Source organism: Panthera leo, chromosome C1 (genome assembly GCF_018350215.1).
Source record: "Panthera leo isolate Ple1 chromosome C1, P.leo_Ple1_pat1.1, whole genome shotgun sequence".
Lineage (NCBI taxonomy): Eukaryota > Metazoa > Chordata > Mammalia > Carnivora > Felidae > Panthera > Panthera leo.
The window spans coordinates 15,522,663-15,542,344 of NC_056686.1; the positions used below are offsets into that span (position 1 = coordinate 15,522,663).

At 52.4% G+C, this 19,682-nt stretch overlaps 1 protein-coding gene across 2 annotated transcripts in view; it reads right to left on the minus strand.

Moving 5' to 3' along the window:
• The window catches only part of ECE1 (endothelin converting enzyme 1), a 112,583-nt gene that overhangs the window by 52,300 nt on the left and 40,601 nt on the right, over positions 1–19,682 (minus strand). The window contains exons 1-2 of one of the 2 annotated variants that reach the window (XM_042952094.1): positions 8,277–8,336; positions 7,958–8,044 (exon numbers count right to left, since the gene is read on the minus strand). In XM_042952094.1, coding sequence (XP_042808028.1) covers positions 7,958–8,044; positions 8,277–8,321 — 132 coding nt within the window. In that variant the 5' untranslated portion in view covers positions 8,322–8,336. Of the gene's footprint in view, positions 1–7,957; positions 8,045–8,276; positions 8,337–19,682 lie in introns of those variants that run through there. The other variant, XM_042952095.1, reaches the window with a different exon arrangement.

Consider the following 19,682-nt stretch of genomic DNA (forward strand, 5'->3'; position numbering starts at 1 on the left):
GCTCCCTCCGAGTCCCGTGAGGGCTGTGTTATTAGTTCTCCTTTACAGATGAGGAAACCGAAGTTCAGAGAGGGCGAGACCCCTGCCTCTCATCACACAGCTAAATGGGGAGAGATGGGTTTGAACCCACGTCTGTTGATTCCAGAGCCCACCAGGGGATCAGGGACTCGAGTCTGGGAGGTGTCAGGGGAGACGCAAGGGAGAGATAGCTCCACTGAGGCAGGCCCTCAAAGGGAGGAAAAATGTCCCCGGCCTAACAATCTAGCTAAACAGGAAGGGAGGCACAATGAGAGGAAGTGGAGGGCGTGGCGGGGCCCTTAGGGCTGAGGAGAGACAAACTGGCCAACAGCACTCGGAGCCCTCAGCCCAGGCCTTCACACCCCAGACCAGCTCGGGGGAGCCCCCCTCCATTCCAAGAGGTGCTTCCTGCAAAAGCCAGGGCCACAGGACAGGAGGCGTCCCCCAAAGGTGGGGCTCGGCTTAGTGACACGGTGGTGTGCCAACAGCTGAGCACCGGCTCAGGGCCATGTTGGAAATGCTGGGAGGAAGATAGACTCCCTCGCTTTCAGCTGCTCACAGTCCAGCAGGAAGGCAGATACAGAAACAGACTAGGGTGGGAAGGGGTGGGGGTGGGGGTGGGGGCGTCCAGTCAGGGAAGGCTTCCTGGAGATGCAGACGCTTGTGCTGGGTGTTGAGGAATAAGTAGGACTGGCTGGCTGATGGGGAAAGAATGGAGAGAGGGGGCAAGGCCTAGATCCTAAGGGCACCACAAGCCCATTTAAAGAACGAAGACATCTTCTGGAGGGCTGGAATGACATGACTGGAGTTGCCCTTTGGAAACACCAAGGTGAAGGGAGTGAGGCTTGCTGGGGTGTGGGCACGCAGGCGGGGAGACCTGTTGTTGCCGGGGTGGGGTGGGGTGGGGGCGACGGGTGGGGACCTGCCAGGGGAGATGAGGAGACTCAGATTCTGACCTGCAAGTGCCTCCCTAAAAGCTCAGGGGGTGGCTGTCCCCGGGAGCCAAGTCACAGCCCTCAGGGAGCCTTACACTGGCACTTGGGGGTCTGAGGTTGGTCACCTTAGGGAAAGGCACCACGCGGCCTCATGCTCATCCTGGGTATTTTCTGGGCAGGAAATGACTGGGAACTGCTACACCAGAGAAAGGGGAACACAAGGACTTTATGTGGAGGACAAAAAAAGAAAAAAATTATGTTCTAAGACCAACAAAAGGAACTTGGGGCCTAGTCATATTTCCGAGGAGGGCGAGGCGGCTCCCGATACCGAAACAGCTGTGTCAGGTAGAGGGAAGGGTGCCGCCTCCTGAAACCCCTTTCTCAAGAATGGTTTCAAAAATGTGAGAAACGAGGGACGCCCGGGTGGCTCAGTCGGTTATGCGTCCAACCTCGGTTCGGGTCATGATCTCGCGGTTCGTGGGTTCAAGCCCCGTGTCGGGCTCTGTGCTGACAGCTCGGAGCCTGGAGCCTGCTTCGGATTCTGTGTCTCCCTCTCTCTCTGTTCCTCCCCTGCTCTCTCTCTCTCTCTCTCTCTCACTCTCTCTCAAAAATAAATACAGATTAAAATAGATATTTTAAAAAAAATGTGAGAAACGAAGATTCTGACCAGGCTCCTGCTGTGAAGTGAAAACTCTGGGCCGGGAGGGCCTGGTGCAGAGTCAGCTGGGACGCTGCTAAACGTGTTCCCAGCACTGGAAGGTTTATAAAGTGCTTTCTCCTCAGCATCAATTCTCGCACTGACATTTCACCCCTCCTGCCACACTGGCCCTGGCCCGTCTCACCGTCTGCCTCCACCTGAGGCTTCTCAGCCTCCCGTACCATGGCCCAGCTCATGGGGCGAGGGGGTGAAAGGCAAAGAAGCAGGGAGGCCTTGGTTTAAGAAGCACCCCTCTGCCTGGTGCCGGCTCTCGGAAGCCAGGGAGCACAGCCATCAGGCCTGGGGGAGCGGGCCGACTTACCATCTGCGGAGAGAGCAACACCTTGCTGTGAGGAATATGGTGAAAGGGAGGGAAGGAGGCAAGAAAGGGAGGGAAGAAGATGAAAGGAACAGAGAGGAGGAGAAAAGAGTCATAAAAGTAGCCAACACTTGAGTTCTCTCCCCGTGCCTGGCTTCGTGCTGATTCTGTTTGGTTGCTGGATGAGGCTACTCTCTTTTCACAGCATCCTTAAGAGAAGGTACTACAGTAGCAGCTCCAGAAGAAACACAGGAAGTAGGGGAGGAGAGAGAACCGTGAAAGAAACCTCTCTGTCTCCAGAACCCGCGGCCTCAGCCCCACGGCCGCGCTGCCCCTGAGGAACATCAATAGAGCCGAGCCTCATTGTTTAGCGTCAAGCAAACAGATGGTGCTCACTGCAAAAGTGAATCAAAATTAAGTCCGAATTAAATTACGAATGCAGTTCCAGGAAGAAACGGCAAACAGGACTTGAAAATAGGATTTTTAACCTTTGTCATGTTCTTCGCTCAACTCACACTGAACTAGCTGAGGGCCTGCTGGTTTCTTGACAAGCCTCGTCTCTGAGGGCAGAAGGAATCCAGAGACACCCCTCTGGGGCAGAAGTCCCCCGGAGGCACTGCGCCCAGATCCAGGGGCCTCTCCAGGAGAAGCCGTCCAATTCCTGGAGCGGTGGACAGGGCCAGGCTGCGAGGCCCTTCTCTCTGAGCCCTGTGGTCCTCGCCCTGCCTCCTTCAGAGCATCCAGCAAGTTGAGGTCACAGCAAGGGGAGGACACAAGCGGTTTCTCACATTCCTCTTGGAAATGAGGGCAAGTTGATGACCGGAGCCGGTCTGCAGCGACTCGGAGGCTGGGGGCATTTGAGTCAGGCAGCCCACTCCGTCTCGAGAGAGGTAACTGGGAGTGGCCATCAGCCAAGGAGCAGAGCTGCCAAAGCCCGGAAGATGGTGCTGAAAATTACTTTAAATGCTCAGCTCATGGGTGGGCTTAATATCCTATTTATTGTCACGTGAGGCAGAGAGAGAAAACCGAAGGAAAAGGATGCCCTCAAAAGAGAGAGGTGGAGAGGGAGACAGAGGAGGAAAGAGATAAGCAAAGCCAGAGAAACAGAGAGAGAGAGAGAAAGAGATTGAGCTGTCCAGCCTAGGGGTTCCCAGGGTTTCCACAGCCAAGGGAACAAAGCCCTAATGAGGGATAAATATTCGGTTACAGAAGGGAGTGCTTGGCTCACCTAGGCTTACAGCAAGAACGAGTTCTGCAGGCAAGGACGGGACCTGACTGCCTGGGGCCCAGGAGACAAGCCAGCAGGAGAAGGGGAGGGGAGTGGGGCAAAGCCTGATTTTCAGAGGAAGCAGGGGGTCAGGAAAAGAGGCAGAGGTTCTTCCTGAGCCACTGCCAGGTCCCCCAGCGACCTGGGCTGTGCAGAGAGGCAAACAGGAGTCAGTCTGGCCAAGGGTTTGGCAGGGAGCCCATCCCCGCTGCAGCCCAAGAGCCTGGCCACCCCACGAGGGCTGGCAGGGTGACCGGGCTGCCTGCTTCCAGTCAGTCTCTCAGAGCAGACAGACCATGACCAGTGAAGTTTTTATATCGAGGACTTCCAGCTGAGGCCATGGAGGCCAGCCCAGAGCAAAACTATAATGTCTTCTTGTCCTCCCACCTCTTCCCTGAGCCCTACCTGTCCCCTGCCCTCATGCCAGACACTCTTCCAATGACTGATAGTAGCTTATACCAGTACCTGCTGTGGGGTGGAGGGCTCCTTCCATCTAAACAGGAACCAAAGTCTAGTTTTTAGAAGAAGCACGTTTCCAGCTCTCTTTTCTTCCCGGAAGGAACACCCAGCTACCAAAGGTGTGAGAAAAGGGGGGCGTCAAAGGTCCGCCTCGACTTTATCAAGACCCCTGCATGTATGTGTGTCTGTGTCGCTGGGCAGTCTCTGAACCTCCATCTCCTATCTTTAAAATGAGGAAGCTAGATGAGGTTCCAGGTCTGGCCATCTCAAATTCTAGAAGAACTTGAAAGCCAGGAGTGTAAGGCCCAAATGGGGAGATGAGCAGAAATGACCTGCTGGTGAGCACAGAGGTCTTTATAAAGTACTGAGCGGGCTCGTGCCTGAAATCGCCCTCGAAGGACAGGCCTGTGTGTGGCAGGGAGAGAAAAATGAGAAAACCACCACTAAGAATTAAATATCTCAGCTTTCTCTTCTCTTGAAACAATTGATTTTTTACGAGCAACAGGATGGGTTTCACAGGCTTTGGTAACAGTCACGGCCACCGGCTCTCCAGTTTAGGCTACAGGTATCACTTTAGCTATTTCCCTTTGAGTCACTGAAATGGTGTGTGCTGGGCTGCTGGGGAGGCCAGGCAGCCGGCCCGAGCAGAGCAGAGGCTCCAGAGAGCAGGGTGGTTATATTCAGGGCATCACTGAGATCTCACACCTGGTGAGTCACGATAATTCCGATAGCAACCCAGTCCATTTTCTGAGCACTATGCAAAATGCTTTCACTTACACTGCCTCATTCTAATCTTTGCCAACAACTGTTGATAAATAATATTAACCCCATTTGACAAAAAAAAAAAAAAAAGCTGTTTCCGTGAGTTGCTTTTAGGTCTCACAGCCCATAAGAGGCAAAGCTGAGGATCTGTCCTGGGGCCTATCCGGCTTTAAATTCGGCACTCAGTGGATCACAATTCACTGGGGCCTAAATATGAGACAAAGGAAAAGAAAAACAGGTAGAACGGGGGTCCAGCTAAATTCAGTATTTGGTCAGCATATTCAGTAACGAAGGGGTCAAGTTTCATTCAAGGTTTTCATTTGTTAGTATTGGTATAGATAACTTTGGTATTCTAGAATAATGGGCTTCAAAGTTGCGAAAAATCAAGTAGCTTATTTTTATAGCTGCCCATCAAAGATGGAGAGTTGGGGGTGGGGGGACAGGGGCCATTTTTTAAATCTTAAACTTGAAGGAGCCATTACGTCTTTAGTGTCAGGGCATAGGAAATCATCCGAAAGGCTAAAGGGTGGTCGGTCACCTGCAATGTTAAAGTTACCAGGTTTATCTTCCAACCTTAGCACACTGAGTAAATATATTTTTATCTACTGGTAACAAGAGGCATTTTAGTTTTCAATGGCAGCATGTTTTGGAAGTTTTTAAACAACATAGAAAAATACTTATGAAGTGGCATTAAATGAAAAAAAGCATAGTACAACATCGTGTACTCAGAGTGAGCTCAATTATGTTTAAAAATATATGCATGCAAATGTGGAAAACTAGAAGTAGTTATCTCCAAATGCTGGAATTACTGTTTCTTTTTAAGTAATACATATATATATATATATATATATATATATATATATATATAATGTTAGACTATTTGTTTTTAAGACAAATACAAATACTATTATACAAAGACTATTACTGTTTCTTTTTAAGTCATATATATATATATATATATATATATATATATATATATATATATATATATATAATATGTTAGACTATTTGTTTTTAAGATTTTCTGCTTAAGTAATCTCTATACTCGGTGTGAGACTTGAACTCACAACCCTGACATCAAGAGTTGCATGCTCCACCAACTGAGCCAGCCAGGCACCTCTACACTTGAATTTTGTTTGTTTGTTTGTTTGTTTGTTTGTTTTTTACAAATAAGCATGTAAAGTTTTTAAATTAGGAGGGGGGAAAACCTTAATGATTAAAAACAAAATTAATAGAAAACTCTGCTTTGTAAGTTGATCAAGTTCTTGATTCAAGCACTGGCTAGTTCACACTTGCCTTGGGGAAGTCAAGGGGGTTCAAGAGAAGCCGGGTTGGGTACCCAAAGAAATGCCCCAAGTCCTTTCAACATTTTTGGCTTTTCCTGTATAAAAAGTAGACAATGTGCCCAGTTTGGCAGATTGGTGTAGGGACGGCAACACTGTACTCCATCCCACATGACAGCTCTATGACCACAGGAATGTCCCCAACCTCCACGAGACTCAGCTTCATCATCTGTAACATAGCCAGGGGGCCCTTACCTCATATGTCATAAAAACAACAATAATCCTAGCAGGCCCCATAATAGGAATTACATTTACTTTCTCCAAATCCCATTTTACAGTTTCGTGATTAAGCAGCTCAGCCAAGACCATGAAACCTGGGACCCCAGCTTCCACTCTGCTAGGCAGCCTCGGGCAGATGAACACACTCTGTGACATGAAAAACGCTCTACCTATGGGGGCTACCTGTCCTATTATGGTGATGACAACGCCACATATTATTTTGCGGTGAATTCTGAAATGTGTTTGTGCTGATATATTTAGAACCTTCTGGGCAATATGAGACTGAAAAGGTTGCTGATTAGATTCTGTTTTGATTTGTGAAGGGAAAAGTGCCTGCCACAGAAATTTAATTTCCTGCTGGATTTAGCCTCTCAAGAAGGGTCCCAGGGAAGAGGTTTTAGGAAGACTGAGTTGATTTCTCACTCCCAGATTTCTAGCTCTTAGTGACTTAAGGCAAGTTGTATCCCCATTCAGAACCTGTTTCCTCATCTGTAAGTAGGAACAGTAATCCCCCCACGTGGGTGGTCCTGAAAGTGAAGTGGGATGATGTAGGTAAGGGTGCCATATTCTAGCGGGCAGACCACTTGGAATCATGAGTTGGGATCTCCCTGGGCCTACTTAATTAACTGTAGGAAGGACTCCATCAATGCTGTTTCCCTTTATTGGTATTGTTATTATTTTTAAAATCTTGAACATTATTATTATTTTTAAAAAGTGTTAACATTTATTCATTTTTTTTTAATATATGAAATTTATTGTCAAATTGGTTTCCATACAACACCCAGTGCTCATCCCAAAAGGTGCCCTCCTCAATACCCAACATTTATTCATTTTTGAGAGACAGAGAGACAGCATGAATGGGGAAGGGACAGAAAGAGGGAGACAGACTTCAGGCTCTGAGCTGTCAGCACAGAACCCAACGTGGGGCTCTAACTCAAGGACTGCAAGATCATGACCTGAGCTGAAGTCAAACGCTTAACCAGCTGAGCCACCCAGGCACCCCATTCCAGCTTCTAAGAGGTGTGAGTTTGCATGCACCCTAAGTTTGCCCCCGGGTGAATTGTGATTTGGTGGCAGCTCAATGCTTGGCCCCAACACGCTCCCCAATTCCTCCCTTGGTTAACCTGGCAGAAATCCTCGGACTGAGATGCCCTGCTCCTCTCTGCGAGCTGGCTTCCTAGGAGTTGGATCAAGGTCCCCCTGGGTGTCCCTGACACTTCCAACTCGTTCCCATCCACCCGCCTGGGTCCAAACCTCACCAGGGCTGAGGTCCTGTTCAACACTACCCCAGCTCAGCCTTGCAGGGAGAGAAGAGCAGCTGCAAGGTAGGGAGGCGGTGGGCAGGTTTGAGTCCCACAGGGGCAGACCGTGGGGAGGGGAGAAACTGGGTTTTGTGAGTGGGCTGCAAAGGGGAGGAAAGAGGAGGCAGAAGATGGGCTCCTCCCTGCAGGAAACGCAGGAAGTGAAGAATGGGGTCATGCCGACCAGAGAGGGTGACTAACCATCCTGGTTTGCGCAGCACTGAGGGGTTTCCAGGGACACAGGGCTTTCCGAGCCAAACCTGGGACAGTTTTAAACTCTGCCATTATTGGACTATGTGACCCTGGGCAAGTTCCTCGGCACTCGGCGGCTGCCTTTTGTGTGAAAGGTAATCGGTCCAGTTCAGTTCCATAGGGTGCTTCAACTCTGCCAAGGGGTGGAAGTCCCACTAGCAGGTGGCAGGAGGATTTAGGGGCAGCCGGGGCTGGGGAGAGGACACGGGTGGAAGGAGCCCAGCACCTCCGGACCACTTCTGTCCCAGAAAGTCCTCTTCCCCACGGAGCCCAGAGCTGCCAGGTTGGCACGGCCCCCTCCCGGGCTGGCAGGGATGGGGGCGGGGGCGACAGCAGCGCGCATGCCCGGCTGCCTTGGGGGCTCGCAGCGGGCCAGGGCTCCTACCTGCAGGCCGTTCGGGTACACTTCGCCCTCGGACAGCGAGTCGACCAGGTCCTCCTCGTCCAGCGTGGCCCGCTTGTAGGTCGACATCTGCAAAGCCAAGTGCAGCACGGACTCCCTCAGCGCCTCCATGGCTCTCGCACGAATGGGGAGAATGGGGAAGCGGCCCGGCGCCACCGCGCGCCCCGCCCCGCCCCGGCCGGCCGGGACACCGAGACCGGCCCAAGGACCGGCCCGCGGCGGGGGAGGGGGGTCCCGCCTCCCTCCGCCCCCTCCCCGCCCCCCTCCCCCCCCATCCCGCTTATGCAACGCCGCGCCTCACCCCCAGCGCCCGCAGCGCCCGCAGCGCCCGCAGCGCTGCGGCCATCCGGCCATCCGCTCCGCATCCTGCGCCCCGCGACGCTCGGTCCCCACCGCCAGGGAGCCCGGGGCGACAGGCTGGCCGGGGCGGGCCGGGCTGCGGGGGCCCGGACGGCAACACGACACCTTGGCGGGCGGGGCCGATCCGCGCGCGGTTCCCGGTTCCCTCCCTGGCCCCGCAGGGTGACCCGGGGTAGGTGGAGGTCCCCCACCGCCACCCCCTAGCAGGCAGTAAGAGGTCTCGGGGCAGCCCCTCCTCCTAGGAAACCTCAACTCTCCCTTCAGTAAAGTGGGTGGCGGATACGGGAGTCAAGTACGAGGAAAATGCCCCTAATTTGGATCACGACTGTCAACAGAGAGGTTCCACCCACCAGTGGCCCTTAGGTGCCTCAAGTAAGTGTCCCCATCAGAGATAGAAAGACGGGGGGTGGGGGGGGGGTGGGGGGAGGGAAAGAGGGGGAATAAAAAAGACAGGTGTCTCCCCTCTCATTTCCCCCTTCCTCTAGCTCAGGGGCCTTATAAGCCAGAGAATTTCAGAAAACTCCAGACTTCGGAAGTCACCAGGAAGGTGACCCAGCCACCCCTCCCTCCACCCTCCCTGTCAGCAGTCCAGAGACTCAAGCAGGTGCTCCCTCCCCAGTCCCTGTGACCTGGGCTGGAAAAGTGGGCTCTCTCGGGCGTGGGTGCACTCAGGTAGGGACTCCAGGGGCTCCGTGCCTCCCACCTCAGAGAAACTAGCCGGCAAGTTTCCCAAAGGACCCTCCACTTCCAGTAAGACCTGGAGTCCCCTGCATTTGTACATTTTTCAGCTTTCCACAATGCACGTCTGTTGATTCCCATTATCTGGTTCTCACAGCCACACATATGTGCACAGAATCTGGCTCCAACGGCGAGGTGACTGCCTAGGGTCACAGCAACAGCTCCTGGCAGTCTCCCACTTCTACTCTGGGCCTCTCAGCACCCAGAGTGAACCTTTAAAAGGAAATTCTGGGGGTGCCTGGGTGGCTCAGTTGGTAAGCGGCCGACTTCGGCTCAGGTCACGATCTCGCGGTTCATGAGTTCAAGCCCCGCGTCGGGCTCTGTGCTGACAGCTCAGAGCCTGGAGCCTGCTTCGGATTCTGTGTCTCCCTCTCTCTCTCTGCTCCCCACCCACAACGCCCTCCCTCCCTGCTCATGTTCTCTCTCTCTCTCTCTCTCTCTCTCAAAAATGAATAAACATTAAAAAAAATTAAAAGGAAATTCTGATCTCGCTATGCCCTTGTTTGAAACTCTGCAAGGGCAGTCCCTTTACCAGTCCCCCACGGCCCCTGGGGCCACCCCTGACCCTCGTCTCATGCTGCTCCCCACCTCACTCACTAGGCCCCAACTTCTTTGGCCTTCACGCAGTTCCTCAGATTCTCAAGTTTCTCTCCTCTCCCAAGATCTTTACGGCTGCTGCTCCCTCTATCTGGAACATTCTTTACTCATCTCTACTCCTCCCATGACCAGTCCCTGCTTCAGACCTCAGCTTAAACTGCCACCTCGTCCAGTGTCCTAACCACTCTTAAGTAGCCCCTCAAATTCTCTTCCACATACCCCTTTTTTTCCCTTTATAGTATTTACTGCAGCCCTGTTGTCATCAGCATCATTATTTTTTTTACATCGATCCCTCCCTTCCCACCACAAGCATCATGAGCCTGGGACGCTGTTTGGCACAGAGAATCCCTATCACCTCGCATACAGTAGATGCTCGATAGACAGTTCAAATCGATACTGGAACAAGTACAGGGGAAGTGAAAATTACTCTGGGGCAGTGCCCTGAAGTTCTTGACAATCTAATTTTGCAATGTCTAAGGATAAAGGAAACATATCTAATGGGCACAGGCCCTGGGGGGAGGCAGGGTGCATGGGAAGAATTTTAATTCTGGAATCTTCTGCCCCGCTCCCACTGGGTGGAGGAGTTCCCGTTACCCACTGGAGACACAGAGAAAGGACTCCCGCGCTTCTTCACTTCACGCTGGATTACAGCTGGACTTTTTCTGAAACGAGGACACTCGGTTACATTAAGTAACAAGTGTCAACCGCCCAAGGAAAAGACCCTTGAAAAAGAAGTTCGATTCACCACACAGCCGGGCACAGCAGCTAATGTTTCATCCATCATCTCATTTAAGCCTCTGGCCCTTCCCTCTGAGTATTACTGGCCCCTTGTACAGAGCCTGAAACTGAGGCTCGGGCAGGTAACTTGCCTGGGTGCAGAGAGGCAGTGGCTCCTTCTTCTGTCTCATTTCAGAGATCACCCCTTCTGGGAAGCTCTCCTCACCACCCTCCAGACAAGGGAGCCTCTGGCCCCCTGCTCAGTGTCCCCCCCCACCCCAGGCCCCCACCCCGTGCTTCCTTCTGTTGAAGCCCACAGCACTCCAAACGAGAGAACCTTGAAGCGGGGGCCAGGGCTCCTCAGGTCCCGTACCCCCCGGGGCCTAGGCCGCGGCCGGGGCCTCCGTGGGTGTTGGAGCGAAGGTAGGAGGCAAAGGAGGGAGGCTGGAAACCCATCCCAGGGGCCAAGGCCAGGCCACGGGGGCCGGCCGGCCCACTGCAGCCCGTTTGTGGATGGATGATGAACACAGCTCACATACCTCCCAAGCAGAAACCCGCTCAGATGGAGACTTGTTTATGTTCCAGTGCACAAAAGCTGAGGTGCCCCTCCTAAAACGCCTGCCTCAGAAGTGGGAATGGCTTGGCTGGCTCGGTGAGGAGCACAGAGGCTCCAGTCAGTGAGTGAGTGGCACTCCCAACAACAATGGCAGCCGTATGTTTGTCCCCACCCGGAGCCGGAAGGGGCCTTCCCTTCACGGTCTTGTTGGGTCCCCACAACTACCTGGAGCCTCAGCCTCGGCAGGTATCACTTCCATGTTATAGGAGAAGTGGGAGGCCAGAGGGAGCGGAGGCCCTGGGCAGGGAGAAAACAGCACCTGCTCTGTGCTGCACAAAAAAAGCGCCTCTCCTGACCCCTAGATGCCCTGCTGGGGGCGGGGGCAGGGAACCATCACCTCCACTTTCCCAGTGAGAAGACTGAGGATTAGGGAGGAGGCGGGATGTGACAGTCCCCTCCCCAGCCGCCCAGGTGGCCCAGGTCGGCCCGGCTGCAGAGTGAGATGCCTCAGCTCATGCTGCCGCCTCCAGGAACCCCAGCCTCACGGCTAGTAAGGCCCTGCACCTGGCCCTGTGCTCCTAGTCCCGTGCTCCCTGTGGAAGGGGGAGCTGCTCCTTCAGGTGGGGCCCTCACGGAGTGGAGTCCAGGCCCCGAGCCGGCAGGGTGGCCGTGCTTATTCCGTCTCATTGCAGGTGTCCCGCCCCACCCCATGAGCTTCCGGGAAAGGAGAAGAACACAACTGCTTTGCAGGGAGTCTGCCTTGATCTGCTTTTCCTCACCGGGCCCCTCAGTGTTCACGAGAAGGGCTCGGTGGAGACCAAGTACGGAGGAGTGGGGACCACAGCTCGTCCCCAGGCCCGCAGCTGCACACAGAAGGCGATGAAAGCCAGAGGCGTGGGCGCTGGTGCCCCGCTCTGGAAACCCCACCCCGGGGGTGAACAGAAACGAGGAATATTGGAGAACCCTCACGTTTCTGACAACAAAGGCCTCTGGCCCAGTGACACACGGGTGTGATCCTGCGTGCTGTGACCGCGTTAGTCACTCAGATGGTTCTGTGGTTGGTTTGCCCAAGGCGGGGAATCTTCATGGAGACTTGGAGTGTGTCAGAGGCAGGAAGAGCAGTCGCGAGCGACATTCCGAGGCCCGCGACTCCTTGGCCACACCCTCCAAGCTGTTTTCGTGTTGTTTCTAAGCCTTGGCTCCGTCAGTTCCTGCCTCGGGGGCTCATAATTGGCTGGGATCCGTGCTGTCCTTATATGTCATCTAATACACACTTGCACTGTGTGTTAGTTCAATACTGTTATTTAACAGACACAACCACAGAGTGGGTAAGAGCTCTAGATCTGCACCTGTGCTCTGGATTCCCAGTGACAGCCTCTCTGTGCCTCAGTCGCTCATCTGGCGAGTGGGGGTGGTGATTGTAATACCTCTCTCGCAGGACTGCTGTCATACATATTTAAGTGAGTTGATACAGACGAAGTGCTTAGAGCGGGCCGGGCACACAGCTTGTGCTCACTAAGTGTGAATTGCCCTTATTTACTTCTTCATTACTTACAAAACATGAGGGCTGCAAACTTTCCCTTGACCCCCACCACCGAAAGAACAAACTCTAAACTCCTCCCTCTCCAGGTCCATCCTCCATATGCCCCTCAGGTGAGCGGCTGTCCCCCAACCCTGACCCAGCCCTGCAGGCGTTGACCACCCACAGGAGTCCATCGAGTCCTTGACGCAGGTCAGGCCTGTGCTGCAAGCTGAGGGGGCAGCTCCCGGTAGGACTTGGTCCCACCCCCGAGGGACCAGCAGCCGATCTCTCCTCTCCCAAGACTGGGCCCCCTCCCAACCAGTGCTCTCCATCTCTGGTCAATCTCCTCTGACATCTGGTCCTCCCTGCCTCCTTCCCTGTGGTGTGCCCGCCACCCCCTCCACCAAGTGGCAACTGCACTGATGTTCAGGCCTTGTCTGGGCATCTCCATCCCTGGGATGGAGAGGACCTAGGGGAGTAGGCAACAATCATCTTACTACTTTCCATCCCCAGTGCCTAGAACATAACCTGGTATATAGATAACCGGTTAAATTTTTTTTAAGTTTATTTATTTATTTTGAGAGAGAGAGAGAGAGAGAGAGAGAGAGCGAGCAGGGGAGAGGCAGAGAGAGACGGAGAGAGAGAGAATCCCAAGCAGACGTGGGGCTTGATTCCGCCAACCGTGAGGTCATGACCTGAGCTGAAATCAAGAGTCAGACGCTCAACCCTGAGCCACCCAGGCGCCCAGTTAATTGGTTAATTTGTATCCTGGATTTTCACAAGGGCATAAGCATCTGTGACCGCAACAAAGAAGAAAGAGTAGAGTTGCTTGATGACAATCAAGTAAAATCAAACAGAACAGTTATGGGCACGAACAAGATAGTGAAAATAGGACTGTCCCTCCTAAAGACGATGCTACATGACGTTTATTACTATTGTATCATCTATTACACTGCTTGGTCTTTTACAGGAGAAATTTCCATATGATTAATCTCTTTTTAAATTTACCACAAAGTTCTTAAAGGAATGAACAGCTTTTTTGCTTTTTGATAATAGGCATCATAGCAATTGTCCCAGACCCTTTTTCGCCTTGGCTGCCAGGAAGCTGACCGGCAAATCAGAAACTCAGCTATGGGTACTTTCCTGGTCTTTATGTTCAGCTTCTTCCTTGTCCACATTTTTCAGTCTGTTTTCTCTGCTCTGATTTTCCATTTCTATTGTATAGTATTTTATTGAATGAGTTTTAGTCATAATCCATCATGAATCCTTTGTGGAATAAAGTGAATTATAAACAACCTGATTCAGGAACGCCCCTTCCCTCATCCACGCTGCGGGGAACACAGTTTCAAGAACTTTCTTCTTCTTCTTTTTTTTTTTTTATAATTTTTAAAAATGTTTATTTATTTATTTTGAGAGAGAGCATGCATGCGAGTGGGGGAGGGGCAGAGAAAGAGGGAGAGAGAGAATCCCAAGTGGGATCCATACTTCCTCATAGAGCCCAATATGGGGCTTGATCCCATGAACCATGAGATCATGACCCGAGCTAAAACCCAGAGTCAGATGCTTAACTGACTGAGCCACCCAGGCACCCCAAGGAACTTTTTCAACAGTGTGGGTGAGGCAGCCAACACAGACCTGGGTCCAATCCCAGGTTCCTGAGCTCATTTCCCCTTTTGGACCTCAGTTTCCTCATCTGTAAAAAAGGGTTGTTGTGAACTGCCTGGCATGTAAGCATCATATCCCATCCCCAAGTGATTTCACCTCATACCTGCTCCTCTTTATTTTTCTTCACCACTTTTCCATTTACTTCTGCCTTTGCCCCTGTTTCTGATCGCAACCGTAGTTCAGCCAACACTGGCCCTACTTTAGCTGTGCTGCTGTACTCAGGACAAAAATAACCAACTTCCTGCTGATCGAGGTTAACATCAGTGGTAAGTCCAGCGTGATAGTAGGCACTCTTGATACGTGATGGGAGGGGTACTTTACCTCTGTGCCCTTCCTCCCCAGGGCATATTATTGCCAGTCTAATAAGGAGAAAAACATCAGACAAATACCAACTAAGAAACATTCTACAAAATACCTGACAGTATTCCTCAAAACTGTCAAGGTCAAGGCAGTTGTCAACAAACAAGGCAAGTCCGAGAAACTGTCACAGCCGAGAGGAGTTAAGGAGCCATGACTCCTGAATGTATTGGGGTGGGGATCCGAGAACAGAAAAGGGACATTAGTGAACAAGAGAAATCTGAATAAGGTACAGACTTCAGCTGGTAATAATGCATCAATATTGCAGTGTAAGGGAATTCTCTCAACCATTTTCTCAAAAATGCTATAAATCTAAACTGTTCTAAAACGAAATATTTTTTTTAATTTTTTTTTTTTAACGTTTATTTATTTTTGAGACAGAGAGAGACAGAGCATGAACAGGGGAGGATCAGAGAGAGAGGGAGACACAGAATCTGAAACAGGCTCCAGGCTCTGAGCGGTCAGCACAGAGCCCGACGCGGGGCTCGAACTCATGGACCGTGAGATCATGACCTGAGCCGAAGTCGGACGCCCAACCGACTGAGCCACCCAGGCGCCCCTAAAACGAAATATTTTTTAAATGTTTATTTGTTTTTGAGAGAGAGAGAGAGAGAGAGAGAGAGATGCAGAGAGTGTGAGCATGGTAGGGGCAGAGAGAGAAGGAGAGAGAGAATCCCAAGTAGGCTCTGTGCTGTCAGCACAGAGCCTGAGGTGGGGCTTGAACTCTGAACTGTGAGATCATGACCTGAGCCGAAATCAAGAGTTGGGTGCCTAACTGACTGAGCCAGCCAGGTGCCCCAAAATGTTTATTTTTTTAAAAAACCACAACTGCTGCCCTCTAAAACAGAAAATAGAGTCATCGACGTGGACACAAGCCCAGCACTGCCCAGGTCTCAAGGCTCTATTATATCCTTATCTTATATGTATCTCATGAGCACCCTGTGGAATAAGCCCTGGGACCCCCATTTTACAGATGTAGAAACCAAGGCCAGAGAAAGGAAGCAGCTTGCCAGTTGGTGACAGAACTGGGACTTGAACCCAGATCTTCCTGACCCTCTCATGGCCTCTTCCTCCCTTCTTGGGCCACCTTCCTGGGGCCCGGCTCCCTAGGCTGACCTCCTTTGGAGGTCTCCTTTGGAGACTACAGCCTGCCCTGGTTGTGTTCTGAGACAGAGGGATGATGTAAGTGGCAGTGGAGGCTGGGGAAGGAGACTTCACTTGGTGCTGGAGGCCAGACATGGAAAGGTAGACAGGAGCTGGAGGCAGGGGAGGCCTACAGGTGCGACTCTGCAACAGACAGGAGGCCGAGGGTACAGAATGTACATGGGAGACCAAGGCTGCTCACCGCCTCCTCAGAGAAGGTAGCAGCCCTAACAGCCCATGAGTCAATCGCCCTGGTCTGGACCAGAGTCGCAGGCCGAGCTCCCCTAATGTGCTGGCAGAAGAGACGTGCCTACACATGTAGGGAGCTGGAAAACACTCTCCTACTTGGCCCCACGTTGACTCACCTGCCTGGGGGCCCTGGGAGGCACTCAGAATCTACCTGGTGTTGCCAACCAACCGCCTGAGTGCTGCTGAGGAGGCTAGCCCACGCCCAAGCCCCAGAGCTGGCCGGTAACCTCCTCCCTCCTCCCTGACACGGGCCGCACATTACACTGCTGACCGAGGTACGTGGCCTCTCTCCACCCCTGCACGGGACAGCTTCCGTCTGTCACCTCTGCCCCTTTGGGGGTGGGGGGCTTGGGTCTGCCCCTCCTCCCCCTGGAAGCCTTCCCTGGTTGGCCCCTTAACCAGCTTGAGCTCTGCTTATCACTCCCCCTAGTGTCTCCTCTCCCAGCTGGCTCCAAGCCGAACTTTCTAAACTAACTGATATGGTCCAGTCAGCCTCCTCCTTCACAGGTTGGCTCTCTGGAACTGGCAGAAAAAAAACAGGGGCCTTGGCCTGGCTTTCAACCTGCCCTCCCTGCTGGGGTCTGGCTCCTGGTTCCTTCTGGGCTTCTTTCTTACCAGTCCCCCCTCACATACTCGAATCTCAGTAAAATATGTATGGTCAGTCCCCTAAACACACCGTGCTTCCTGCTGCCAGGCCTCTGCATAGCCACTGCCCTCTGCCTGCCAGGCCTCTCCTCTCTCTCATTCCCCCCTCCTCCCCACCGACTCTTCAGCTCACATGCCTCTTCCTCCAGGCAGCCTTCTTGGACTTCACTGTGACCTCTCCTCTGTGCTCCCCAGCAGCACCCTGCACGACCTTCTAATATCTCATCCCAACATAGTGACTGGCAGCCAAGGGCAGCTGTGTGACCTTCACAAAGTCATGCCACTTCCTTTCTGTGGGTTTCTCGTCTATCAAGTGGAGATGATGATGGTACCTGCCCCACAGGGTCTTTATACATATCAACTCAAATGAGACACAGAAAGTCCTCTGTCCAGTGCTTGCAGAGAGGCAGCTTGGTAAACACGAGCGTGGGTGGTTGGTGGGTGGGTTCAGAAAGCCCTGAACCCCGTCATACTGAAAATGACAGAAGACGGGAAGGGAAGCAACAATTAGAAGGACCTATGACATGCCAGGTGCCGGGCCTGGCACTTGCTGGCACACAGAATGTCCTTGACTCTTCCCCACTGCCCAGCGCAGAACAACTGTAAGGTGGGGAGGGAACAGGCTCAGAGCCCTACACCTGGTAAATAACGAAGCTCAGATTGCAGCCCAGCTGTATCGACGCCCAGAGCTTATGGTTTCGCCATGACAACACGTGAGATGGCAGCCCCAACCCGCTCCATCCTTCCCGCCACAGGCCTCACCTCTCGGCTGGGTTAACGGGCCAGCTCACTCACTCCGATCTTCTCTAAGCACCAAGATCAAAACAGACCAGAACCTTGCAGCTGGCCCTAAGCTGCGCAGGGTGACCAGTCTGGGTAAGTCCCAAGCGGAGGAAACCCAGTGTGCCTGAACAATTTGCTGATCTCATCACATAAAGCTTAGGACAAAGTTAATCCGTCTCACTTAATGATATTTGTAATGGTAATGACGGAGCTGTCTCATAATTAGGCTCAACCAGGAAGCAGATCGTGGAAATGGCTGTAATTAGTATCTGTGTTACAGAGGTGGGTAGTGAGGGCAGGGAAGAGGGAGGGCGAAGAAGGTGGGGCTGGAGGTTTTGGGGACTCCTTGGATCCATGAACTGAGGGTGGCTGGGGCCCTCACAGTTGTGCCAGACCCCGTGCCAACCAACTCAGGTGAATGATCCTGTTTAACGTTCATGATAACCCTGTGATGTGGCCCCCATTCTCCCTTTTCTAAAGCGAGGAAACAGGCTCAGAGAGGTCCATTCACTTGTCCAAGGTCACACAGCCAGGGAAGAACAGAGCCAAGGTTCACACAGGGCTGCTCATCTCCCCATCCGGCCCAGGTGGTGTTCTAGACAGTAGGCTTGGGTGTGGGCTGGGAGGCAGGAGATCTACATTCTGGCCCCAAGTCGGATGCTGACTTCCCCTCAGGACACAAACAGGGTGTGCCTGTCAAGCTGGGCATTGCTGAAAGCATGGACTTGGGAGCTGGGTTCCTTGGATTCTAATGTTGGGGCAAACCACTTTGCCATCTGAACCTCAGTGTCCTCATCTGTAAAATGAAGACAAAAGTGTTGCCCTCAAAGGGGTGGGAGGGTTCAGCAAGCTAAAAAACCTAGAACGGTGCCTGAATATTTTTATTACCTATGGGGAAAGCATGGGCTTTGAAGTCAGTTTTTCCACCTGTAAAATGGGGAGGCAGTTTGCTAGATTAGAACGGTGGTTCGCAAGCACATATATTTTTAACCCCATAGAGCCCTTTATTTTGAAGAGTTAACATTGCCAGGTGTCGGGGTGGCTCAGTCGGTCAGGCATTCGACTTGATTTTGGCTCAGGTCATGATCTCATGGTTCACGAGTTGGAGCCCTGCATCAGGCTCTGCACTGACAGTGCGGAGCCTGCTTGGGATTCTCTCTCTCCCTCTCCCTCTCTGCTCCTCTCCCCATGTGCCCATGCACACAGGCACACTCTCTTTCTCTCTCAAAATAAAGACACGAACTTAAAATAAATTAATTAAAAGGTTGCCATGGCAACCCAACCCAAACTACAAAAGAGATCTAAGCGGAGTTGCCACTTACGTTCAATGATCCCGTATCTTGACCCCAAACCGGCTTCCTCAAGGGCTCCACGGGGTGGATTTTGAAAATCACTCATTTATATTTCTTTCTGAGAACTACTGGCTCTAAAGCTCTGAGATCGAAGATGATGTGGATACAGGAAGTGGTGGCCTGGGGCTCGGGTGGTGTTTGCCCCGCGGGGTGGGCGCGTGGGGGCCGTGGGGCAGGTTGGGCCGTGCCCACAGTGGAGCTCACAGGGACCTGCCGCCTGCCACCATTCAAGCCGATAGCTGTCTCCCCCCAGTGGAGGCTGGGAGACAAGGGGAAGGGGCGCCTGAGTGGAGCACGTGACTCTTCAACTCTTGATCTCGGGGTTGTGAGTTTGAGCCCCACGTTCGGTGTAGAGATCACTTAAAAATAAAATCTTAAAAAAAAAGAAGAAGAAGAAGGGAAACAGCCCTGGACCCACATTCCAGCCCCACCTGTCTGGGCCTCACTGTCGTCAACTGGAAGACACGAAGTGATAACACCGTTGTCATCTGGTGACATCAGGCCAGAACTGAATCATGCGCATGTAAAGCCCTTGCAATTGTGAAAGACTGCCCCAAATTGACCCTTTTTGCTGATTTCTAGTAGATTATTTTCTCTTCCTAGGAGCACAGAGTCTGGAGCCAGGCTGCACAGGGTCAAGTCTCAACTCCACCACGTACTGGCTGAGTCCCCAGGGTTCAGATACTGAGCCTGTTTCCTCCTGTGTCAAATGACAACGTAAGGGCCTTAGCATAGTGCCTGGCAAACAGCAAGTGCTCAGCAAGTGTTGGCAGCTCTTGAGTCTGAGGAATAACTAAAGACAAACTTGCTCGCTAGCGCCCTCATCCAGTGTAGACACAGCTGAAGAAGGGTGAGGGACTCCTGATCCTCTGAAGCACGCAGCTTCAGACGCAGCAGTTGGCAGGTTTTGGTTCTGTGCTCAAGCACGGATCAAGCTAGACTGGGGATTTGTCTGTCCTTTGACTTTAAAAGTCCAGTTCGGGGGCGCCTGGGTGGCGCAGTCGGTTAAGCGTCCGACTTCAG